Source organism: Gekko japonicus, unplaced genomic scaffold (assembly GCF_001447785.1).
Source record: "Gekko japonicus isolate JY-2015 unplaced genomic scaffold, Gekko_japonicus_V1.1 scaffold2981, whole genome shotgun sequence".
Taxonomy (NCBI): Eukaryota; Metazoa; Chordata; class Lepidosauria; order Squamata; family Gekkonidae; genus Gekko; species Gekko japonicus.
The window spans coordinates 1-27,050 of NW_015161501.1; the positions used below are offsets into that span (position 1 = coordinate 1).

General features: G+C 44.2%; 1 protein-coding gene across 1 annotated transcript in view; it reads right to left on the reverse strand.

The window, feature by feature from the left end:
- Positions 1-7,154: 7,154 nt before the first annotated feature.
- PPA2 (pyrophosphatase (inorganic) 2) overlaps positions 7,155-27,050 on the reverse strand; it is a 34,323-nt gene continuing 14,427 nt past the window's right edge. Inside the window, exons 4-12 of the mRNA XM_015429208.1 lie at positions 24,806-24,859; positions 23,168-23,287; positions 21,152-21,238; positions 18,279-18,405; positions 14,119-14,246; positions 11,429-11,514; positions 10,588-10,657; positions 7,907-7,946; positions 7,155-7,309 (exon numbers count right to left, since the gene is read on the reverse strand). Coding sequence (XP_015284694.1) covers positions 7,281-7,309; positions 7,907-7,946; positions 10,588-10,657; positions 11,429-11,514; positions 14,119-14,246; positions 18,279-18,405; positions 21,152-21,238; positions 23,168-23,287; positions 24,806-24,859 — 741 coding nt within the window. The 3' untranslated portion in view covers positions 7,155-7,280. The remainder of the gene's footprint in view (positions 7,310-7,906; positions 7,947-10,587; positions 10,658-11,428; positions 11,515-14,118; positions 14,247-18,278; positions 18,406-21,151; positions 21,239-23,167; positions 23,288-24,805; positions 24,860-27,050) is intronic.

Consider the following 27,050-nt stretch of genomic DNA (forward strand, 5'->3'; position numbering starts at 1 on the left):
GGCCAAGCAAAAAGCCTGCAGGAACCAACAGTCAACATCGCTGCAATTGAACACTGAGGAACTGAGCCAGAGGGACCAGCCGACCAATGAGGAGCCAAGCCGACACACTGATCCCAGGGGCCCAGAGAAACTGAAAGGGAGCCAAGCTGATGAGCCGAAGATCCAAGCCCCATCGCAGGAGCCACGCCACTGCCAATCTGAGCTTCCTGCTCTCAGCCAGGCTGGTACCTGGATGACATGGGCTGGCCAGCACAATGGCCTTGTTCCATCAGATGGGAACAAGGTGGGAAGGCCTCCTCCTGCCCCCTCCTGCTCCAGGTGATTGGTGAAGAGGTAGGGCAAATTGGGGAGGGGGCATCACCCTTGTGGGACCCCTTATGACTACAGGCCTGCATGATGGACTCATTTTTTTCAACATTGAGCCCATATTAATAGTGGCCATAGGTGCTGTGGAGCAGCTCAGGTACATCTTTTGTTGAGACAACCTTTGGTCCCAGCAGTCAGAGGGAGGGGAGGTCTGTGAGGAGGGATGAAGCAGGAAACCTCAGGGTTGCGGGACAACGAGCAGAACCAGCCAAATGGAGAGGTGCCAGGCAGGAGCCAGAGGCTCCCAAAGATTGCCGGTTTGCCTCACCTCAGGGAGATGTGGACAGAGTGCCTCAGGACTGAACCCCATTCTCCGATGAGGAGCAATGCATCCTGGAGGCTCTCATTCTATTTCAGAAGCTGCACCACTGTTCCCCCCCCCAAAAAAAACAGTCACCATCACACCACTCCATACTGGGTGTTTCCAGCGATTGTCAGTTCTTGGCCTGAGGAAGGAGTTGGGAGGGGGGGGGCTCAGTTAGCACACTCTGAGGGCTGGATGACCAGCCTTTCCCTTACAGTGAAGAATCTCATACTTTCCCTTCCATCCTGCCAGGAAATTCCAGACTCCCCTGGGGCTCAAGCTCCAAAGCTCAATCATGGCATGAGCTCTGTGGTTCACCTTAATGGGAGCCCAGGCCAAGGCAGCACCCAAAGCCAGGTACATTAAATGCTGATCGCCTTGTTGAGAGCAAATATGCCTGCAGGTCCCGTAGTGCCTGAAGCCATGTCTTTTCTGGATTGCTGAGGCACAGCATTGGGGAGAGCTGTGTCCATTGGTCAAGGCCAGCTTCCAGCAGGAGAGTGACAAGCTGGCCTTCAAGGCTTTCTGCAGGGGGTGGGGCATTTAGCACCCACACACACACACAGGCTCCATCTTCTTTTCAGATGAATCCAGGTGCTACTGCAGGAGCTGCAGGAGCTGCTGAGGGAGGACCCGTCTGCTGGGCATCTGGTGGGGCTCCTTGACGTAAGTGTGTGGGAGAGAAGATGGTGGTAAACGGAGGTCTCTTTTGAGCCTGGGAAGCAAAGATGAGTCTGGCAGGGAGAAATGATCACATCAGCATCAGCAAAACCACACAAACCAACTTCTTTAGACTTTAGGTTACCATTAACAGAAAAAAATTATTCCCCGTAATTATTGGACACCTAGCAGATTTCGTAAATTGGGTTTATCAGGCTGGAGATGTGTTGGATCTGTCAGCAGTAAAGACCAGTTCCAGCATATACGTTATGGGTATGTCCCATTTTCAACTGGCCTTAGGGTAGTAGATACCAGCCCTGGGTTGGAAAATCTCCGGGAGATTTGGAAGTGGAGCCTGGGGAGAGCAGAGTTTAGGGAAGGGTAGGAACCTTATGAGAGCATAATTCTGTACAGTCCACCTTCCAATGAAGCCATTTTCTCCAGGGGAACTGAGCTGTGTAGGGTTCCCAGGCAGTGCCTGACAAGTTGGTGGAGGCAGCATTACGGGAGAATTAAAAAAACAAACAAACCGCAGCCTCATGTACTCACTGGATGTTCTTGCTGGAAGCGACAAAGGGCGGCTCTAGGAACCACTGGCCCATAGAGCTTCCAGCGATTGCCAGAGCTACCCTACCCTTTATCACTTCCAGTAAGAACTTCTAGTAAGTACCTGAGGTGACAGTTAAAATAAAAATCCAAGTGGCAGTGGAGAATAGGACCCAGGGCGCGGGGGATTCCCCACCCCGCTGAGGGCTTGGCAGCCCTAGACCTTTGTCATCTGGACAGCAGCTGTAATTCCTGAAGATCTCCAGGCCCCAAATGGAAAACTGGATAAGAGAAGATTTCACTGTGAGCATTATGCAGAAAGCGAGCATGCAGAGATGGATGCTTAGGAAAGGATTCATTGGGTATTCTGCTCTGAAGAAGCCTTATAAAACAGGTGTTGGAGCAAGACTGTCTTCGGAGTTGGATGCAGAGAGGAAAAATATAAAAATTACCCCAACCAAGTCTGCATAGAACTGAGAAGGATAGCGGCCAGGTGGCATGTGGGAGAGGACTTTACGTCTTTAAGTGTCTTGTTTTTTCGGGGAAAAGACGAGTTATAGTTGACGTATTTTTCCCCCTCTCTGTTTATAGGAAAGGATTTATAAAGGACAATGGATGGCTGAGGGCTTGTTGGCTATTTAGAGTGTTGACTTTGACTTTGAAGGAAGTTAAGAGGCTGAATAAAATGGCGTTTGCACTGAGGATGGAGGAGGAGATGGATGAAAACATGGAGGTGGGCGAGATGACGATTGAACAGTTTATTAGAGTTATGAAAGAGGGGATTCAAAAAGGATGCGAGGAAGCATGTGCTAACCTAAGAAAAATATATCACATTCAAGTAGAAACTGAGACAAAGAAACAGCAGGAGCAACCCACTTTAACTGAAACCTTAGACGATCAGCAGAAGGAGAAAGGTGGTTATTGTGTGGCAGAAAACCCAGTAGTGCTACAGGAGAAAGACTGTGTAGTAATTCAATACCCCTTGACCAAAACAGTGAGAAAGAAGAAGAAAAAATCATCTGGTGTAAAGTTAGAACTGTTAAAAGAAAATGGACAACGATTGAAAAATGAAAAAGAAGGAAGTAGAGTGAAAAGAAAAAAAGCATGGGCTTGGAAATTTAAAAGGGATAATGAAATGTGGGAAATAAAGTTTGTGAGAGCCAGAGGGGGGGAGACCAGGAAACCAGTACACACATAAAGGAAGAAGGCATGTAGAAATGTTGTGTAGGAGAACAAAAAGGAAAAAATCACGGGCTTGGAAATTTAAAAGGGATAATGAAATGTGGGAAATAAAGTTTGTGAGAGCCAGAGGGGGGAGACCAGGAAACCAGTGCACACATAAAGGAAGAAGGCATGTAGAAATGCTGTGTCAGAAAAATAGATTACAGATGTGTCGGAGGGAAAAAAAATTATATAAGGAGGTGGAATGATCCGTTTTCTTCTGATATAGGCCTAGTTGGGGAAAAATGACCTTAAAAACTTTTTTGCTGTATAATAGTGGTGATTAAGAAAGCGTTATTAGGTGTAATTTAAAGTTTAAAGGTGTGGTAATAATAGGGATGCTAAATTGCCTAAATATGTTTAATTATGTTTATTTATGTTAAAATATTATGGTTAAGTTGTAATTATTTTTAACAATTACTTAAGAGGATTTTGAGTGATAATTTGAATTTCTAAATTAAGGATTAGTAAAAGGGTCTTAAGAAATTGCTAGGAAAACTAAATATATCTTCCCTTCTTGCTGCAAACTAGCGGTGGATAAGAAAGTGTTAATATGTGTACTTAAAAGACAAAATCTGGTAATAATAGGGATGCTTAATTATCTTAAAGGTGTTTAATTCTGTTTAATCAGGTTGGAATACTATAGTTAAATGGCAATTGATTATAATAAATGTGATTTTGAGTGATAATTTGAATCCAAAAATTAAGAGGAATGAAATAATAGATTAGTGGAGCAATTGTTAATAAATAGGAGAGGTTAGGATGAATAATTGGTTGAGTGTTTGGTTGGTGTATTGTGTCATGATGGTGTAATTAAGTGCTAATTAATTTTGATAAAACTTTTTAAAAAATAAAAAATAGTAGTATTAAACCCTGAAGGGAAAAAAAGAAAAAAGAAAAACACAAAGAAAATGTACTGTTTGTAGGAACTTTAGATTATTGGACTGTGCTTGTCAACATTGTGGAATCATTTTTCACGTTTATTCTTGCATGAATGTACAGAAATGTATTTGTATTAGTATTAGCATCAATAGTAATCTATTTTTTAAAAATCTATAAGAGTGATATTCCCTTTATAAATATATCATGTTTGCCATTGACTATTTTGTACTCACTTATCCCACAATCTCTCTTTGGTTATCCTATCCCATGTGGAGGCTGGCAAGTTTACCTTAGGGCTTCATAGAGTTGCCCAAGAGACTCATTCTGGGACATTCTTTCCTTCCCTCTAAGATGAATATCACAGATGTTGGGGGAGCAGGACAGGCCAGGTCCTTGAAGGGACAAGTGTCCTATGGAACTTGCTTCCAAGAGATATTCTGTGTCCTTTTCATGCTCATCTGGGGCAGCTTTTGTGAGAAAACCTCAATAGGCACTGAAGACGCTCTCTGCCTCCGCATCCGCCTCTCCTTTCTTGACCTGCTGCCTCTTTCTGACTGAAGGTTGAGGGACTTGACTCTCGGTGCTTCTCCTGGTGTTCCACACAAGAAGCTCTACCGGTCCACTGAACTCAAGGTCATTTGCTCTGAGTAGCAGCAGCTCTCCAGAGTATGGAGTAGACACCTGCCCTGAGTGAGAATTTGGAATCCAGGTGGACTGGATCCCAGAGGAGACCTGCCGGGATACTTTACACTGGAACGTGATCTTGGAAAATTAAAGAATGTAAATTAGGTGTGAGCCTTTCCTGGACACCATACTCTACCAGCCAGTTTCCTCTGAAGACAGAGACCCAGCTGCAGCCAGGGAAATCCCACAACCAGCCTCCCTGGCGGCTCAGCCAGGTCTGAAGGAAAACAGCAGTTTAACTGTCTTTTGGGCTCTAACTCCCACCTCCCACATGCTCTCCCAATATTCCGAAGGCCCCGATTGGCTGCGACCTGCCCTATGAATATTCCAACCAGGTTTAATGGGCAGGACTTTGGCTTGTCTGTCACACAGGTCTATATTAGCCCCACCTCTGTGGGACTCTTACCAGAGACAAAACCTCCTACTAACCACTACTTGGTATTCAAGAGCTGCACATTTGGGTTTCAGCACTTGGCAGAAGGGAAGGGGAAAGGGGAGGCAAGGCACATACTTTGAAAGAAGTCTTGGAAAGAAAAGGACGAGGCTCTGAGGGAGACTGGGAATGACGATGGAGACTGGGTTAGAGTAGAGTAATCCAAAAAAGCGGATGTAGCAGGCCAAAAAGCATGGTCAGAGGCAGGACTTGGGAGTTGCCATGGGGGGAGGAGTGTTTTGAGTCAGGGAAGGAGGGAGGGGTTGCTTTGCTGGGTGGGCCAGGGGTCATTTCGTAGAAAAAGAGGTGCAGGAGCTCATTAGCATAACCCATTAGCATAACGTATTTGCATATGCCACAACTCCTGACAAAGGGCAGCCATGCAAGCATGCCTGGGTTCCCTGCCTGATCTCCTCCAGGTGCCCCGCGGCATTGAAACATCCCCCTCCCACTTTCCTTCCCCTCTCCGAGTTTTTCCACAGTAGAGTGGAGAAGCTCAAATAGGGAAGGGAGGAGGAGGAGGCATGCTTCCATGCCTGCCCTCCCTTCCCCAGCCAATCTGCCACGGCAGGCTAGCTGAAGAAGCAAAGGGCAGGCATGCAAGCACGCCTGCATTCCCTGCCTGATCTTCTCTAGGTTTAAATCCCCCCCCCCCTTCCCTGAGTTTCTCCACAAAAGGGGAGAGGCTCAGGGGGGAAAGGGGGCATGTCTGCCTGCCTGCCCTTCCCCAGACAACTCGCCACGGCAGGCTGGCTGGGGAAGCAAAAGGCAGGCATACAAGCATGCCTAGGTTCCCTATTCCTGGGCTTGTTACTCCCGGAACGCCGTTCCTGCTCATTCCCCCTGGGTATAAGTATACTATCTGATAAAGACAGTTTTGACTCTGGAACTATTTACACCCTGAAACTCTTGTTGTTCTCTAAGATGTTACTGGACTCAACTGTAGCAGTTCTACTGCAGACCAACACAGCTACCCACCTGAAAGTATCTTAAGCAGAGCCATTCCCTTCTAAACCCATCAAGTTTAGAAGGAGCATCACTCTGCTTAAGAATGGCACTGTTAAGCACCTGCTTCATTATCCCGTTCACATCATTTGGACTTTAAAATGTTTACCTTTTGATGGGATTACACCCGTCACTTTGAATATTTCTCACCTTCAAACAGTAGCCAAAACTACATGAGAAAAAGAAATGTTGCTGCCTTTTTCAAAAGCAAGGTATTAAATCTGTTTTATTTGTACATGAACCTTGATCCAAAAATGCATTGGAGGGACTACTTCAAAAATAGGTGACTTTTCAAAAAGTTCATGACCACTACTTGGTTAGTTGATAAGGAGGACTTAACCAGAGATGCTGCTGTTTGATTCGTAAGCCTGATTCCTTGTACCAGCTGCAATCCACTCATTGACAGCAACAGTAGGTTTATGAGTGTTACTCATTCACAGCATTTAGTGCCACTAGATGCTGTGGTGCAATCCATCTATTATAATTTTATCCAAACCTTGCTCCATAAGGCTTAGGGCAGTTTGTCTGGTTCTTCTTTCCACATTATTCTCAGGCAAGCTATTATTGATATATCTTTTTTTGATTTCATTTTTGTAGCTGCTCGGCACTCCAGTTCTTTAATACAGAGGCTCCAATACAACAGCCAGAATGTGTATTTTTTCCCAGTTCAGACATCACACCAACCGTCATGAGTATCAACCATGGCCAGCATACAGGCTCCACACAGTGAACTCTAATTCTGCCTTGAGGGCTAAATGCAAACTACAGCTTGTTGATTCAAATATCATATCTCTTCCTTAGCAGTATGGCACAATGGAATGGAGTCTCTCCCTTTAACCAATAACATCCTTCTGTTCCATTGGAATTACCAAGAAACCTGCAATAATAGGCCAGTTTCAAAAATGCAAGCTGGCATAGTTACTGCTCCATCAAACAGACAGGGAGAAGATATAATGGGAATACTAAGCAATAGACTCTAGGTAATGAAATTTAACACACCTTCAGAGTGAAAAAAATAAAATCACTTTTATTTACATGATAGAAATTGTGCATCACAAACATCTGCAGAATGTGGAATCAATTCTGCAGTTCCTTCACTTGCATATCTTCAGCAGATGTGAGGGTGTGCGAAGATGAGGCCATTCAGGATTTCACAACCTGATCAGAGAATCTGAATGATCACTGGCCAAGAAAGTACCATTTATCAACTAAAGGAACAAAACAAAAAAAGTAGCATTATTTGTAGCAAGGAACTTAGATACAAACATATGCAAACAATTTATTGTTTTCTTTGTATATGATCAACAAACATTTGTCATATGTAAGCCCATTGTTCTGTTATGTAGCTATCCTAAAAATTCATCAGTATGTTTCCAACTGTCTGAACTGTATTACGGATATTTGTGTAATTTTATTTTTGCAGATGTCACTTTGCAAGCATCTCATTCCATCACCTCGTTATTTAAGAAGTGCATGCACAGACAGTCATGGAAAATTAGACCACAGGTGACTGACTGTTCTACAGTCGAGAGCAGATTCTACGTTTATTAGGTCTTTATCCTGCCAGTAGTCCGAAGAGCTCAGTCTAGCATACATCGATTCACCTCTTTATTTAGGCCAGAAGGCAACTACTTTCTGTATCAAAATAACATAACAATTTGAAATTCTATGCAAACATGGGTGCACCCGATTTTAGACAAAACACTAGTACCCTAGCCCTAAAGTCTCTGCCTACATCTTTCAAGCTTTATTTACTTTATGGACATTTGATGTGAGATGTGGAAGCAATCAACAAGAGACCTTACCTTCTTTGGCAGCAGAGTGTTTCTCCTCAGAAGGTGGAGTCTGCAAAAGAACCAGCATTATATTGTATTATTGTATTAAGGCACAGAATTATATTGTATTAAGGCACAGACAGGCAAACGCAATGTCTGGTGATCTCCAAGAGAGATTAAAAAAAAAAACTTTCTTATTTGAACCAGAGACTCTCATGCCACAAATGGCTTTTGCAGGTCTCCCCTCAGTCTCAATGATCTTTTTATCTCATGATGGATTCCTAGTTGACACATACAAGTCATGTGGTTCTTTGAGAGGCTGAGGATTACCCCCAGTTTGAATTTTGCTTCTGTCAGGTAATGGCTTTGTTAGGCCACTCTCTAGCAGCCTCTGCCCCTGATATGGAGGTAAAAACATGAGACAGCATTACTGAGACATTTGTAAAGACTGGAACAAGACAATGGATAGGATTCCAAAGCTACACCAGTGCAGCTACTTGACGGAAGTTTCATCTGCTTCTCTTCTCCCAGGTAGCCTATTGCATTCCCTTCCAAGAGTTCCATAGCTGAGACTCAGGAGACCTGCCTCCCCCCCGCCCCAAGAAAGGGATGGAATCACCCTCCCTTCCTTGTGTGTGAACATAGCCTGTTTGTGAGATGAAGGAGAAACAAGAAGAAGAAAGAAGAAGGAACAAAGGAAGGAAGAAGAAAGAAGAAGATGAGGAAGGAATAAGGAAGTAGTTGTAGTAGTAGTAGTAGTAGGTTTTATACCCCACTCTTCACTACCCGAAGGAGTCTCGGAGTGGCTTACAATCACCTTCCCTTCCTCTCTCCACAACAGACACCGGGTGAGGTAGGTGGGGCTGAGAGAGCTCTAAGAGAACTGTGGCCAGTCCGAGGTCACCCAGCTGGTTGCATGTGAAGGAGTGGGGAATCAAACTCGGTTCTTCAGATTAGAGTCCACCGCTCTACACCACAGCTGGCTCTGAGTCACTGAGTGCATGGCTTTTAAGGGAACAGAGAGTCTTGCTAGCCACCAGCTACACCTGCATTTCTCAGGCTGCATCCGCACACTGCTGCAGAACACACTACTGTTGAGCTGAAGCCATCATTCCTCATTCCTGGATTGCCTCTGGTGCACACAGGAAAATGTAAGAGCGTGTGACTGCTATGGCACAACAACCATGCAACATTCCAGTGATGTGCGGATGCATCCCAAGATATACAAAGCAGGCATTTTAGTCCATTAATAGCTTTTTTTAAAACCAGCTTTCCAAATTGCTGTGAGGCATATGAAAAACACTCAACATACTGATGTAATCGTTGCAGCTGGCAAAGTGGTTTGTAAACAGATCAGAACTGGGGGTTTCATTTTTAGCATATAAGCCAAGCACTGATATTTTTAGTGCCTTTGCTAAAGTTGTATGTTCTAAAATACAGCATTTTAATGTCATGGCAGGGGGGGGGGAACCCAACTTTTTAAAGAGGTTTTCCTTCCCCCACCCCAAATTCACTTGAAGACAGCAATTTAATTACACAAGGCAATGAACAAAGTATGTTCTTAGTGATTACATGTACCCTGACAATCAATGAGCCTGGGTGGTAACCAAAGTTCCCTCTAAACTGTGGAGTCTTGTGAGCAAAAAATCTACTTTGTGAGCGACTGGCATTAAAGTTGTGAGCGAGCGATTTGGCTACTGCATAAATCAGTTTGCTCTGGAGCCATCCCTTCTTGGGCTGTGACAAAAATGTGTGAGCCAGAGGCTAAAAAACTGTGAGCTAGCTCACACTAACTCAGCTTAGAGGGAACACTGGTGGTAACTCGTGGCAACTGGGCAGACACTAAAAGATAGCAGAATTTTAATTTAATTTAATTTAATTTATTTTTAAATTTATCTTTAAATTTATACCCCGCCCTCCCCGAAGGCTCAGGGCGGCTCACAAGGGGCACGAATGCCCAAGTTAAAACATTAAAACAGTACAGAATAATATAAAATACAATAAATACAATTTCACTAAATGAGTTGCAAAGAGTCCATTCGCTATCAGGCAGCGCCAGAGCAAGGGGGAAAGCTGGCATCAGGGAACAATCAGTGAAATGAATGGGACAGGCTTTGGCTCAGTGGTGGAGCACATGCTCTGTATGCAGAAGGCTGCTGGCCTTCCCCGTTAATGGATCTCAGGTAGCAAGAGGGGACATTTGCCTGAAACTCCAGTGAGCTCCTGAAGTCTTTGCCTAAGTGGGCAATGCCAAACTAGATGGCCTAGTGGTCTGATTTGGTGTAACCGGCCTGGTAACAGTTCTATGTAATAATCTGAAAGATGACTGTATGAAGACTTGAGGGACAGGTTCAGTCAGTAGGAGGGCCTATTCTTTCCAAGGTACTGCCATGGAAAAGTCCAATCCCTGATGCCCCCAATTAAAAGGTAGCAGGTGTTGAGAAAACTCTTCTCTGCCTGTGATCCTGGACAGCAGCACTGTTCACAGCACTGAAAGAGGTAGACCAGTGTGGTGACAGAGGATAAGAGCCCACCTTAACACACCCATCTCCACGCACAAAACCACATCATGCACCATCTATGATCTCCATTTAACTCCCACTCCTTCATTTGTTGTCCATATTAGATGGCAATGGTGCATTTGATGTTTGTGTGCTGCCACTGATGACTCTTATGGGGAGGGGGAGAAATGCACAAGAATTTGCCCTTACAGATTCCACAATTGCTTGGGCATCATCTTCATTGCAGCAGTAGGGACTGGTACCCACTAGGACGTTGGTGCTGAAAAACAATATATATATATATATATTTTAATTTATTGACTTAAATTATAGCCTGCCTTTTTCACAGGCACACACGGCAGATTACTAAATACAGGAAATGATCCGATCCGAAAGCACAAGACATCCAGTAACAATGCTACAGGGCTAAGATTATGGATATTAGGAAACAATGTAAACAAAAGCATACCTCACAGAGAGGGGCTTACCAAACTACAAGACAGTGCAGAATTTATGTATTTAATTCATTTATACCCCGCCTTTTCCCCCAATGGTGAATCAAAGTGGCTTACATCATTCTCCTCGCCTCCATTTTATCCAAGAATACTAGAGGAACAGAAGGATCATTTATGGTATTTAGGGGAGGAAATGGGTTGTGGACATTTCTTCCATGGTTTCAGAACAACCTTGCATGCTGCCCTGTTTAACAGTATGCCACAGTCACTTAGCTATTTATCAAGAACAAGCAAAGCCAACGAAATGTGGGCACTCAAGAACATTCAAGGTTATCACTTTTGCGTGCAAACTACAAACTGAAGATTAAAGACCAATTTGTTTTGGAGCTGTTTGTAAGGTTTAGCTGCTGGGTAGTCTGCAGGGTCAAGAGGGTGCCATTTCTTAATACGACAGTCAAGCAAAATTATGGACACAGCATGATATGGAAGATGATCTTTAGGAACAGAAATGCTACCACATCAAAAGAAAAAGCATGGAATACTTTAGCGTTTGTTCACACTGGATTTTGAGAGAGCTATAAAACCTGGATGCTCACCATTTTATGGCTCCTCCGTCAGTCTTCTTATGAATCAAAGCTTTCCAGTATTCGTGGGTGGATTTAATTATTTCAAGAGCAAACACCTATTTTTAGTATTAAAATATTTAGGAAATTAAATTTATGTATGATAACAACACCGTTACATGTTAACATTTTGCAAAGATTTAAGGATGACTGCAAAATACAAATAAAAACTGCACATTCAGCAATAACTTGGACCTCGCCATTTAGTTATTAAACCATTTTTATCTAGATCTTCATCTGTAAAAATTGTTGGAAAAGTTTGCCAAGTTTTTAAACTTCTCTGATGTGTAAAAAAGAAAACAGGGAAAACACAGAATGACAATGCACATTTCCTCCAAATGGAACCACTGGACCACAGATCTCTTTCAAGGAGACCCTGGGAACTGAGCCATATTTGGGGAATGAGCAACCCTGTTAGCAGACTTGGATTCCCAGAAACATTTTGAGAAGCCTCTGTGAGCCAGTTCAAACAGAGAGCAAAGGAATTTGGTTCATGCTTTGGCTCTGCTTTAGTGAAGCCTTTCAGCATATGCTTAAATTTTAAAACACCATCTGTCAGGGCTCTGGCTCTGTCCAAATCTCACTACAGCAGTTGGAAAGTGTCTTCGGTAGAAGAGCTGGGAATCCTGATGAGGCCAGGGTGAGGTGGGGGGGGTATCTTTGGAGACCTCCATATGATGCATTTTAAGAAAAACAACAAGGGGAAGGTTTGACCAGAAAAAGACTGGAAAATTGCACAAGAATAAAAGGCAACTGGTAAGGCTAGGCAATTTCAGCTCAAATGCACTTTTGATGTGACAGTTGGCATTGTGGAGCTTTCAAAACCTATCCTAAACTCACTCAAAGATAGCTAAGAGACACACACAACGCAAAGCTGCTTCTCCCATCCACACCACGCTACAAGTCTTGTGTACTAGTGCTAGCCCATCCCTGCAACAGCTGCTGGACTGGGTGGAGTCTGGACACGCAGCGCATGAAGCTTTTTAATGACAGCCGAGACATAGGCTGCCTTGTGTGGTTCACAGGTTGCAGTGCCGTCATAACAGCAGAACTTACTTAGTGTGACAGCAGAACTTACTCTGAAGCAGAGTTACATCTCATTGACTCAAATGAGCTTAGAAGGGTCTGTCTCCCTCTACTTAGGATCACACTGCCGCAGTGCAGTCCTAAGAACACTTCCCTGGGATCATCCCGCAGCTCTCAGAAGTCTGCAAGCTCACTCCATCACACATGGTGCAGAGATTGAATACAGTTATTCATTTACAAATGTACTTCATTTATACCCTGCCTTTCTCCCCCGGGGGCGACCCAAAGCAGCTTACATCAGTCTCCTCTCCATCTTATCCTCACAACAACCTCACTGAGCGTGTGTGACGGGCCAAAGGTCACCCTTGGATCTTCCATGGCAGAGTTGGGGATTTGAACCAGGGTCTCGCAGATCCTAGCCCTTCACTCTAATCACTATACCACTCCAGCTCTCCAAACGTCTTCATGCGAACACACTACAGTTTGTTATGACCTCCACACTGGATCAACCAACACTTACTTATGAATAAGGATCCCAAACTAAGATGTGCCTTGAAATCCTTATGGTTTGTCATTTTGTTTAGTGCCACTGTCACAACAATCGGCAGCTTGCTCTGAACAACGACGTTTCCAATCTCTGCAGAGGCACATGAGGTGCAGCCCCGAGGACATCTGAGATTGGTTCTTGGACCAAATGAACCACGGTCAGTTTGGATGTCTGAGTGCAGCTAGAAGACCTAGTGCAACGAATGGTACGTACACATTCTTCAGAGATTTTTAAAAAATTTCCGGCCCTAATCATACTGTGTATTATACAGTATGTAAGAATATTTACTTTAAAACTTATACCTTGAAAACAGGATTTTGAAAGAGCCATGCATTGCTGTGAGAGCAAATCAGTTTGTATTTATTTTGTTCTTGAAGAGCTACTTGAATACTTGTCAGCTCGGTTTTTGCACATTGCTAAGTTGTCAAAAAAAAGAACATCTTAACATTCTAGAAATAACCCACACTGCACTGAGCAACAGGGACAGGAAATGCTTTGCTCATCATTAATGATGTCATTGGTACTGTCCAATCACCTGCAACAACAGCATAGCAACAGCACCCATTTCATCAGCGGCAACCGCTTTATAGGGGCTCTGCCTTCCAGAGGTACAACCAATAGGCTGTCTGCCTGTGAGGATGGCAAAATGTTTCATGTGGATCCTACTCAAGCAGGAAGGAGCAAGAGCACTTTCCTGCTTTTGAATATTTTATCTTTTCTACAAGCACTATGATTGCAGGTAGCTGAAGACCTTTTCCATTATTCCAAACAGATAATGACATTTCCCAGCCTGGCATTCACAACCAGCCAAACAACTTCCACGTACTCCTGCAGAGAAAATAGCATCTTCGAGGGGGGGGAAACATTCATGAAAAATCTCAGACAGATCATTTTACAATGATACCGAGATTTTTTCTTTGTTGTTGTCTGTTAACTGATCTGGGCTACTTTCAGATGTTTGTTCATGACATGGATGAACCTCAAAACTTTGGGTTCACAGTTCTTTGCCTCCTCTTCTCCATCCACTATAATTAGAATCTAAGTAATCCAAATGCACTTTTAGCAAAAAAGAAACCCCGCTTTAATTCACCTTGTCTTTAAACTTGCCGTTAAAAGCAAAACGATTTTCTGGTTTCCCATCCGGTACTTTATATACTCTGAACCAGTCAACTGTAGCTTCAAGATAACCTGGTTTGAGCTTCCTGACATCATCAATATCTGCAAAGGGTTACAAAAATACATATACATTAGAGTGTCACACCAATCTGGCCCGGCATGGTGGCCTAAAGTACCAGCGTGCTGCAGAAGTTAGTTGTCAAACTAGGAGACTTAAATTCAAATCCCTAGTTGTTATTTTATTTATTTTATTTACCTTACATTTGCTATACCGCCCTAACCCCCTTAGGGGTCTCTGGGCGGTTTACATTTGTTGTGGTTCTAGGAACCATTCTTTTCCCTAACTTGGGCCACAGTAATGGGATGGGGAAACCTACCAGCACCCTTAGTTCTTGAGCGGCTTGTTGTTTCTCCGGCGCGGCATTGTTCCGGCGATCTTTCTCTGGCATACTCCTAGCGACTGTCGGCCAGCGGGACTGCGCAGGCGCCCGGCTTTCACGCTCTGCTTCCTGGTTCGGCTCAATCCTGTTGGCTCCGCCTTCCCAGGCGCCGCGCGTCATCGGGCGCCCCTCAGTCTCTCGCCTCCGTCGCACTGCATGGTGTTCATTTGCCGCCAGGGATCGCTCTGTTCTTGCTGCAGCCGCCGCATCGCCGCCCTTCTTTCACCGCCAGATGCTCCGTCGCCGCCATTTTCTTGCCGCTGATGACTCTGCCGTCACTCGCCGTGCTCCACGATCTTCCATTAGAGACGGGTGCCCCCTACCCTTCTATGAAGCTCACTAGGACCTGAAGCTCAGACTAGGACTGGGGGCTCTTACGTTCAAATCCCTACTTGTTCTGAAGCTCACTAGGAAAGCTTGGGCTGGCTACTGTTTCTCAGTCTAACCCAGAGGTTCTAAAATAACATTAAAAGTCTGACAAACAATATTGTTGGCCAGGCTGAAGGCGGGCAAAAGATTTATCCGTCACTCCAGAACGATCAGCAGCACAGATCAATTGTCCCCTCTTGTAATGCGGAAGATGGTAACACTGACCTACAAGAACACAGGTCCTTTCAACCCACAGAATTCTAGTCCTTCAATGCAATGCAAAGGTCCACAGACCAGGCCAGATAGCATTGGATTCATTAATATATACTGTACAGTGTGGGCCCAAGGTGCTTCACTGGAAAACACTTATGTGCACATGTAACATTAAAAGCATAAACATTAAAAATTCCAAGAAAGAGCCCACTGTCTCTCACCCACAATCCACACCAGCAGCTATTAAAGATCACAGGGCAGGAGATTTGCCTGCCAAGCAGAACTAGACAGCTGTGCTCCATTAACCAGGCACTAGATCATGCTTCCCCAACAGTCACTGCGTGTGATGCTGCCTCTCAAGCCAATATTGGGTGGAAGAGGCTGCCAATTATACTGCAGGATGCTCAAAATGCTTTTATTGACTTGGCATGGAGACTCACTGTAATAAAATAGAAGCCAACTTGCTCCAGCCGTTGACAGGAAAGGCTGCTCGGCTGCTGTCAGAAGATCAAGCGATGCCTCGCATATTACAGATTAAACATGAAAACTGCCTTGTTTGAGATGGCAACACAAGCCGGTGGGTATATTTAGTCGGGATTGGCCATGATTCTCCAGCAACTGTGCAGACAGTGGGCACTCTCAGTTCATAACCTAACAGAGGCGTTCAACCAGTGGAAAACGAATTTTAGAGGAACTTGCACCACTAGACAAAGTTGTACTCAGCCACTACTTTCAAACAACAGGTGCTCTCCTCATCTTGTGGGCAAAGCTAACACACCCCACTTGCAAGCCAGCAGCTGAAAGAAAGGTTCCAAGAAAGGGAACACATGTTTTCAAAGACAATTGATAAACAGTTACAGGAAGCAACGGCTTTGGTCAATATAAAAACATTTGCGACAATTTCTGCTGCGCGGAAAAACCTTGCAATGTATAAATTGTAGCTTCATTTTGAATGCTTCAGTATAAACAACAGATCCAATGCAGGGTGGGAAAATTACTTGCTAAGTTTTCACCATGGTGCTGACAGATACTGGGGCCACTCAGCTGCTGCTTTTGTGGCTGAATTACATGTGGGAGTTACCACGTATAGATCTCCAGTATCACTATTCACTTACTTTGGCCCTATGATAGTAAGCCTGTCTACAGGTTATGTTACTTTAGACTATTGAACGCCCCTTGGCATTTTTTGGGTTCTTCTCCAGAAAAAAACTAGATGCCAAGGAGCATTCTATCCTGACCTTTCTCCCAAACATGCTATTTTTATGTGCAGGGAATTATTTTCTGTATCAAGGGACATTCATTCATGTATGCCCCTACCTGCAGCTTCAACACAGCCATGGGCTGACTACTTCAGTGAGAGTGAGGTTTGCCATTTCATGAGTCTTACTGTTTTGGACGAGGGGAATGTATGTGTACAGTATATCGGAGAAATGTTCAACCTCAATGAAAGTTTGCAACATTTGTTTTTTATATAATTAAAGTATTAAAATGTTTTAAATATTACTATGAAATATGAATAGGTCTTTTTATTAATATGCATTACAGTTTACCTTTACAATGAAAACTGTCTTTTATATTTTAATTTAATGAGATTTTTCTCTTTCCTTGCCTTTTTTTCTTTCCCCCCCATCTGTTCATTGTTCTACAAAATATCTGCAGATCTATCTTATATTCTAGTAGTGAAGTCAGGAAATCTTTCGATACATAAATCCAGTGTCTGGAGCTGTGAAAGGGCAAACCTGAAAAGGGCCCCAGGTTTGAAAAAAAATGTGAAATCTAAACAAAATATATTGGGGGCTTTAAAAAATCCAAAAATGATAAAAGGAGCTCCTGCAGCTTTAAGCACAGGATTCTTTCAGTGGCAGTTGCTAGGCGACCACAGATTCCAAGCTGGATTTCTGTGAGTGAAAAGCAGCAGGAGGGAGCAGGGCCATTTCCAGGCCAATTTTTGGCCTGTGAAGAAAGACTCATTAGGGCCGGGCCTAGGGTTGACTGGAGTTGCCAGTTCCAGGCTGAAAAATTCCTAGAGATTATGCGGTGGAATTGGAGGAAAGCAGGGGTTTGGGAGGGGCCTCTGCTGGATATAATGCCATAGAGTCCACCTCCAAAGCAGCCATTTCCCCCCCACAGGGACAGATCTCTGCTGTCTGGAGTTCTGTTGTAATTCTGGGAGATCTCCAGGTCCCACCTGGAGGTTGGCAAACCTAGGTTTAGCAGCAACCTCTGAGTAACTTGATACCACTCAACTAGGCCTGGCTGCTTACTACTGTTTCCGCAGCCACCCTACGAAAGTACAGAGGTTAGAGCTTCAGAGTAGGGTCTGGGAGACCCAGGCTCAAATCTCCATCTTGCTGCAGAAGCTCACTGGGTAATTTTGGACCAGTAACATACTTTCAGCCTACTCTACCTCACAGGGTCATTGTGAGGATAAAAGGAAGAACAGAATAATGTATGCTGCTTTAGTCCTCACTGTGGAAACAGGCAGGCTATAAATGAAGTAAATAAATAATAAATATAGCTGAAGATGGGGGGGCAGCAGATAAAATATAGGTTGGTGAATGGTTGAGGAGGAGAGAATGTGGCAGTGAACTGTGGCACCACAAAACTGGGCCACGGGTTTCCTAGGTAGAAGCTGTCGGGGGGGGGGGCATAAAGGTAGATTGGCTGTTGGGTGGGAAAGAGATAGGATTGTCAACTCCAGGTTAGGAAATTTCTGGACATTTAGGGGTGGGGCCTGGGGAGCATGGGGTTTGAGGAGGGCAGGGACCTCAGAAGGGTCTATGCCAACTGGCTCCCTATCTGTGTCAGGCAGACCTTGCCATGGTGATTCATGCAACAGTCACCTCGAGACTGGACTACTGTAACATGCTCTACGCAGGGCTACCACTGAAGACGCTTTGGAAACTGCAAATGGTCCAGAATGCAGCTGCCAGATTGCTGATAGGAACGTCCCAGTCGACACCCTGGGCAAGGAGGAACTGAGCCTCTGTGAAACACTTCCCCACCCCCAACTCCCAGCCCTACAGAGAAAGCAACATCAAATCTGTTTTCAGGAATGTGCTCTCTGAAATGAAGACCGGAACAACTGGATAGGGATAAATAATAGGCTTACCATTGATATTTTGTGATTCTGGATCATCCACAGCGATAGCAATGACCTTCCAGTCGGATTCTCCTTCATCAATAAGGCCTAAAAGCCCAAGCACCTTCACCTGGACAACCTCGCCAAGCGAGCGAACCTTAAAGTACAGAAGAGAAAAACCTAACTTATAACCACTGACTTCCTCTTCATTTCATGTTCCTATATGTCACCCTGTAGGCATTCTTCACAGATATATTTCACTTCCTTAAGTGTGCTCCTCCCAATTGTGTCCGGCCCCAAAAATATTCAGATTTCTTCTTCTTCATATTCTTCAGCTTTTTTTTACATTCCTCCTTTCCCGATACTAAACTAACCTTGCTTCAAAGGAGCTCACTTTGACAGGTACGCAACCTCCCCGCTTTCCTTCGGTTTCATCACAGCAAATCCTCTCTTCTTACAAGCCTGCTTCACTCAGAACCTTACCCTCTCTCTGACCATGTCTGTCTCTCAACTTAGACAGGACAGGTTGTTCAGTATAGAGAACCGAGTATAACTGTACTATCCCTTCATTGATCTCAATCAATACCCCAACCACACAGACTCCAATCAGACATTCCCTCACAATGTCCCACCTTAGTTTGCCTGCTTTGGTACGGAGGACCCCGATGGCTGAAGATTCCATCCCATGGTGCAACATGAAAACTCAACCCTTCCCCTTCCTGTGCTTCCCTCCCACAGGAAACCTCTCACTTATCCTGCAAACCTCAATCTATTCTTTCCCCTCCCTCTAAAGTCAAGCTTTAAGAAAATAGGAAGAGCCCTGCTGAATCAGACCAATGGTCCATCCAGTTCAGCATCCTGTTTCACACAGCATCCTGTTTCACACAGTTGCCCTACAGGACCAACAAACAGGGAACAGAGGACAAGGCCTTTCCTCGATGTTGCCTCCCAGGACTGTAGCATTCAGATGTTTGCTGCCTCTGAACACGGAGGTTCCCTTGAGTCACCGTAGCTAGCAGCCCTTGTGTTGGAAAAATTAGCAAAGCACTTTAAACACGGAAGAATGAAGGCAGCACACAGACTTGTGTGTTTGATTATAAATAAAAACTTTACTAGAAACAAAGATAAAGGGCAGGGTTACATTTGGAATTGAAAATAATAAAGCATAAACAGTCTAACCATGTTGTGATCTCAAGAACCAAGAAAGAGAAAGTTGCCCCCAATACAGTACATGACTAAAAGCATGTAAAGGTAAAGGTAAAGGTTCCCTTGCTCGAAAGCCAGTCTAATCCGACTCTAGGGATTAGGGATCTCCGTTTCAAAGCTGAAGAGCCAGCGCGGTCTGAAGACATTTCTGTGGTCATGTGGCCGGCATGACTAAACACCAAGGCGCACGAAACACTGTTACCTTCCCACTGAAAGGGTACCTATTTATCTACTTGGAATTTCTTCCTTTCGAACTGCTAGGTTGGCAGGAGCTGGAACTAGAGACGGGAGCTCACTCCATCATGAGGCACACTCGGGTCTCGAACTGCTGAACTACCGACCTTCCACAGCCTGCAGTTCAGTGTCTTAACCACTTGAGCCATTGCAGCTCCTAAAAGCATGTAAAGGTAAAGGTTCCCTTGCTCGAAAGCCAGTCGAGTCCGACTCTAGGGTTGCGGTGCTCATCTCCGTTTCAAAGCCGAAGAGCCAGCGCCGTCCGAAGACATTTCCGTGGTCATGTGGCCGGCATGACTAAACACCAAGGCGCACAAAATACTGTTGTTACCTTCCCACAGAAGGGGTACCTATTTATCTACTTGGAATTTCTTCCTTTCGAACTGCTAGGTTGGCAGGAGCTGGAACTAGAGACGGGAGCTCACTCCATCATGAGGCACACTCGGGTCTCGAACTGCTGAACTACCGACCTTCCACAGCCTGCAGTTCAGTGTCTTAACCACTTGAGCCATTGCAGCTCCTAAAAGCATGTAAAGGTAAAGGTTCCCTTGCTCGAAAGCCAGTCGAGTCCGACTCTAGGGTTGCGGTGCTCATCTCCGTTTCAAAGCCGAAGAGCCAGCGCCGTCCGAAGACATTTCCGTGGTCATGTGGCCGGCATGACTAAACACCAAGGCGCACAAAATACTGTTGTTACCTTCCCACAGAAGGGGTACCTATTTATCTACTTGGAATTTCTTCCTTTCGAACTGCTAGGTTGGCAGGAGCTGGAACTAGAGACGGGAGCTCACTCCATCATGAGGCACACTCGGGTCTCGAACTGCTGAACTACCGACCTTCCACAGCCTGCAGTTCAGTGTCTTAACCACTTGAGCCATTGCAGCTCCTAAAAGCATGTAAAGGTAAAGGTAAAGGTTCCCTTGCTCGAAAGCCAGTCGAGTCCGACTCTAGGGTTGTGGTGCTCATCTCCATTTCAAAGCTGAAGAGCCAGCGCTGTCCGAAGACATTTCCGTGGTCATGTGGCTGGCATGACTAAACACCAAGGCGCATGGAACGCTGTAGTACCCAAATAAAAGCCATTAACCAATAGGGAATCTTAGACCACCTCAGTTTAAAAAAGTTTTTTAACAACTTCATTAAAGATGCAAAACTACAATACAGCCAGTACTATGACCTCCTTCTCTAGTGGGAACTTCTGCCTGGAGTCTAATTGGTCAATGCTAACTGCTACTATTTGTAAGCACAAACGCTCTCATGACAAGTGAAGACACTTCCATAGCCCAACACTTTTATGGGCACACCTCCAAGAATCTGCTAACCCCCCCCCCTTTTTAAAGTCATCCCATGTTAGTGGCTTTGGTCCTTAGCCTACAGCTGGCCCATTCTACTCTATTCTGGGAAATAAAACTGCAGTTGGAACTTTAAAGTAAACCTTAGAGCAAGTCTTGCTAATGGTTAAGGCATACCTGGGAACCAATTTCACAGACATCAACGGGATCGTCATCACCATAGCATCCTGTATCACCATCTTTATGATGAGGATCTTCCCAAGTCTATAGAAAGAAACAATTTTTTAAATTAAACTCTCTGTTAGCATTTCTTAAGTAAAAAAAAAAGGTAAAGGTTCCCTTGCTCGAAAGCCAGTCGAGTCTGACCCTAGGGTTGCGGTGCTCATCTCTGTTTCAAAGCCGAAGAGCCAGCACTGTCCGAAGACGTTTCCGTGGTCATGTGGCCGGCATGACTAAACACCAAGGTGCACGGAACGCTGTTACCTTCCCACCGAAATGGTATCTATTTATCTACTTGCAATTTCTTGCTTTCGAACTGCTAGGTTGGCAGGAGCTGGAACTAGAGACAGGAGCTCACTCCGTCATGCGGCAACTTGGGTCTCGAACTGCTGAACTACTGACCTTCCACTTTACTATTACTATGTGTACATTACTGAAATTCATGCACCAAGTTTGCTAGTGACTATAATCTCCCTTGAGACATTGCTATGCTACGTGTAGCCGTCTTTGTTTGTGGCAGACATGAATCCTGCCTGCTGCTGTGTTTGTGTGCTCCCTCCCTTGCTGAAAATGACTGAAGGCTTTCTGATTGGGAAACCATGAATCAAACTACAATTTGCTGTGACAACTTCATGCAGGCACCAGGGGAAACTGCAGTTTGTTTCCTCCCAAAACCTGGAATCAAACTGTGGTTTGATGAGGAAAGGCTGAGGGACTTGGGAATGTTTAGTCTGGAGAAGAGGAAGTTGGGGGGGGGCATGATTGCTCTCTTTAAGTATTTGAAGGGCTGTCACTAAGAGGAGGGCAGGGAGCTGTTCCTATTGGCAGCACAGGATATGACTCGCAATAAGGGATTTAAATTAAGGGCAGTAAGGTACCAGCTGGGTATTAGGAAAAACGTTTTTACAGTAAGAGTTCTGCAACAGTGGAATCAGCTGCTTAGGGAGGTGGTGAGCTCCCCCTCATTGGCAGTCTTTAAGCAGCGGCTGGACAAACACTTGTCAGGGATGCTCTAGCTGAGCGGGGGGGGGGGGACTAGAAGAAGAAGAGATTGGATTTATACCCCACCCTTCACTCGGAGTCTCAGAGTGGCTCACAAACTCCTTTCCCTTCCCCTCCCCACAACAGACACCCTGTGAGGTAGGCGGGACTGAGAGACCTCTTTCCAGAACTGTCCTTGAGAGAACAGTTCTGACAGAACTATGGCTTGCCCAAGGTCATCCAGCAGCGGCAAGTGGAGATGGCCTGTATGGCCCCTTCCAACTCTGTGATTCTATGATTCTAAGTACATACACACACACAATACCCCACCCCCCAAAGAAAAGAAAATAATTCTAATTTGTGGGAAAGAAACAAACTCCAATTTACATTTGCATGTCACAGCAAACTGGAGCTCCTTCAAGGCTTCCAAAGTTAGGAAGCCTTTGATGGTGCTCTGTGGACAAAGGGAGTACACAAGCAAAAACAGCATTTGTCGGCATAAATTGTAGTCTGAATGCAGCTCATATTGCTGCTAGGAAACTGGCCATTATGAGAAGGTACAAAGGTCAGCAAAAGCCCAACCTCCTCTTCATGCGCTTCTCCATTCGCTCAACAACTCTTGCGCACATCAGCTGCCTCATGCACAAGCTTCCTCAGAGCCCCGGCAGGGCTGAAATCAGTGCAAGGGAATCACCCAGCGCCTGATACTGCAAAGACCACTTCCACAAGGGAAACCATAATACTGGGTTGCATGACAATTTTGCCAGAAACATATGCTCAACTCCAATGGCACATTCTTATCAAAATTTATGGACAAAAATTGCTGCATAATCTCTCCCCAGCTCCCTGTACCAACGCACAAGTCTACCGCATGCAATTGCTTTCCTTCCAGGAGTTTTGCATTCGTGAAATACACAGGATTTATGAGAGGAGTATGCTGAGAAGACAGAAAAGTTTCATGCCTTTGACAGACCAAAAAACAGCATACGTTACCTGAGGGAAGGCACCGTAATTCCAAATATAGCCCTTGTGGGGAAAGATATTTGCCACGTATCGCAGCTTGCCTTCCTTTACGTCTTGCTTAATGGGATTCAATGGCTCCTTCGTGGCAATCTGAGCATGTTGCAAAACACAGAGCAGGGGAAGGGGGGGGGGGAGAGACTACTATAAAACGGTTCAAGTAATTATTCCCAAAACAAATTTCTCAAGAAAGCTTCATGCTTTATATTTAGATTTATAACTCCAAAGGTTTAGGAAGGTAGTGGTGGGGGGACAAAACACTTCAGACATTTGTAAAAAAAAATGAAAATACAGAGTGTCTGAAAACGTAAATAAATAAAGGGCAAAATTTATTCTTTTTATATCCCCCAACATCAGTAGATTCCAATTATATTTTTGCCCCGACCTGGACACTCCAGGCTAGCCCAATCTCATCAGATATTGGAAGCTAAGCAGGGTCGGTCCCTGGCTAGGATTTGGATGGGAGATCTCCAAAGAATTCCAGCACGGGGATGCACCATCAGGCAACAGGAAACCATCTCTGAACGTCTCTTGCCTTGGAAACCCTAAGGGGGTCGCCATGTCAGCTGTGTCTTGATGGCACACACATACAATTATAATTTTTAAAAGAGACAGAATGCTTGCAGCTCTTAATTTATTGGTGATAGAGATTTTTTTCTATTTTAGATGCTTCTTGTTCTGGGATCTGGCAATCTCGTGTTTGGAATATACTAATCTATATCATTCCTGTGACTAGCACCATTTCTACTGAGGTCTTACATACACTGTAGTGGTGCAATGGTCACAGGCACCTACTGGACAATACCTGTTCCATCACCAATGACAGGAAACAATGCCCCTTTGAAAGGATAAGCACTTCTCTGCACTATTCACAGCCATTTGTAAGAAGAACAGATACATAAACAAGGCCTCAAGAATGCACCCATAAGAACAGAAGAGCAGCTTGTGAGTTGTTGGTTCACCTCTGAATGGATCTGACCTTCTTTAATTTCTCCATAATAGCTTCCCCCAATTCTAGAGTGTTTGCATTTTTTTCCTTTGATGAATATACATGCATGTAAACACAAAGAGAAAGGGCTAAACAACTTTTCTCCCCCAAAACAAGGGCAATCCTCTGCACAAAAACTCCATCACATCCTTTCACTCCACTTGACTATTGTCACACTTATCATCTTATGCACACTTCTGAGCAAAGATGTACTTTGGTTAAAAGTAAAAATAAAAAATCAGGCTGTTAAAAGGGGCCACTACCTTCTGAACTGAGACAAGTGGCCACAACAAGCCACTGTGGTATACTGGTTGAGGGCGTTGCTTCCACACAGATGTTCTGCTCCAGTTTGGCACACAAACTGAAGTGGGGTCTTTCAGAGAATCCCTACAATGTTGTCACCTAATTATTTACTTTCCGGGGTTTCTTGTGCTTTGATGCATTTTTTCCCAAGAGAGAAGAGACTGGATAGGAAGTAGAAGCCTGCCAGCTCTGGGTTGGGAAATACCTTGTTTTCAAACAAATCATTTTCATTTTTTCCTTACCACACTCACTGTGGCTTTCATAAGGACTACTTTATTTACTTGGAAACTGTTTCAAGAGTTTTGAGTTTTTAAAGTTACCTCCATTTTAGCATTTGTCCAACGAGGCACTTCTACTATCATATTAAGTATAACCTTTGAAAAGAAAAGGAACAAATCAGAACTTCATACATAAGGCAGGATGCACCACACATACTAAGTCATTATTCACTTATTAAGTGAAGCTTGAGGCACCCTATAAAAGAACAATAAAAACTTGGTCTTTGCCTTGCAAACCAATCCGCAAAGTTAGTAGCCCCCACCCAAAATGTTCAGTAGTGTGTCTGAATCAGTTGTAAGGGATTCATAAGCACAAGACATGTACAGAAACCTTCAGGCCTTGGACTTTCCTATCTGCAGGACTCTCTCCCCTGCTGTGCTCCACCACAACAGTTATGCTCAACTGATCAGCACTTTCTGGGAGTGCTATCCTGCAAATGGACAAGATCAGCAACTGCCCATCCACATGCCTTCTCTGTTGTGGCTTCCACCTTGTAGAGTGGCCTCCTGAGGAAGCCAGGAAGGCTTCCACGCTTCTGTCATTCAGCAAACCACATAAAACAGAATGGTTCAGGAGGGTATTGTTATAATGGTAATAGGGCTACATTAAAACAGAATGGTTCAGGAAGGCACTTTTAAAAAGGGAAAGGGACTGTGGACGAGATCACAGTGTATAGTATGTATTATCTGTTTGCTGTGCACATTATCCTGCTCTCGTTGCATTGTTCTTCACTTACATAATACCATTTTAAGCATTGCATAACATACCATGTTTAATACTTATGCCTTTTTTCAGATTTTTGGAACCCTAGTCCTGTTACATTGCTTATTAGATTATCCATTCTATAGATTGCATTGATTTATAATTTACACTGTGTGATCCACCTTGAATCTCAGTGAGACAGGCAGACTATAAAGTCAGTCAATAAATAATGCACACTTACAAGCCTGTTCTTAACCACTGATGTGAAGAGAATTTGCTCCCAGGAGGCAAAGGGGCATGCATTCCCAAGGTTTGCAATTTGATAACCAAGGTTAGCAGGCAGACCATGATACAGCTGCACCATCCTTCAGCATTGTAAGACGAACACAAAGCTATGCTAAGAAATTCAGGCCATATCTCTTTCCATTTGTTCCAGTTCCCACTAGATTAATTCAGTTCTGCCACTCATTTTGAGAGTTTTAGGAAGAACACAGCCCAGTACTGACTAAATCAGAGGTGGACCAACAACTCACAAGCAACTAATTTGTTGCAGAAAAAATGTCAAAAAAGGAGAATTCTGCTGAACATTTCACCTACATAGCCACATTCTTCATAAGTACAGCCAAGAAGAATGTGCCCTAAGGCCTAATGTTTTACATAAGGATACAAGCAGAGCCCTGTTGGATCAGACCACTGGTCCAGCTAGTCCAGCATCCTGTTCTCACACAACAGCCAACCAGCCAACAGGCAGTACATAGAAGCTAGGGTTGCCAACTTCCAGGTGGTTATATAGCACTATGTATAATAGATGTATGTTCAAGGTGAATCAATTTTGTGCTTTTTTCTTTTTCTGTACTGTTATATAAATATTGGTATCAAATATCAAAAATAGGTTTCAACCAAACAAAACATCAAAGTGCGGGTTTACATTCTGTACAAATATACAGACAGCACCCTGCCAGTATCACAATCACTAGTCCCCGTCGGAACTCTAACAATTTACCCATTTTGAATGCAATCTTTTTCAAGGACTGTGATGTATATAAAGAACATAAGGCCCAATAATTTCTCTTTGTGAGCACAAAAACTCTTAAGATGGCAGCATATTTTCTAGGGTCCCATCGGAACCCTTGCGGCAGACATAATAATTTATCTAGGTTAGCCTATCCCTCGAGCTCTATCAGGTAAGCCGCCTGTATATTTGTACAGAATGAAAACCTGCACTCTGATGTTTTGTTTGGGTGAAACCTATTTTTGATCATATTTGATACCAATATTTATATAACAGTACAGAAAAAGAAAAAAGGAAAAGAAAAAAGCACAACATTGATTTACCTTGAACACACATCGATTATACACAATGCTATATACTTTTGCTTATCTTCCTAGCACTGCGACCCTCAGTTTTTCTAACTTCCAGGTGGTGGCTGGAGATGTCCTGGGACTACAGCTGATCTCCAGGTGACAAGGGTCAGTTCCCCTAGAGAAAATGGCCGATTTGGAAGGTGGACTCTATGACATTATTCCCTCCCCAAACCCTGCCTTCCTCAGGCTCCATTCCCAAAATATCCAGGTATTTCCCAA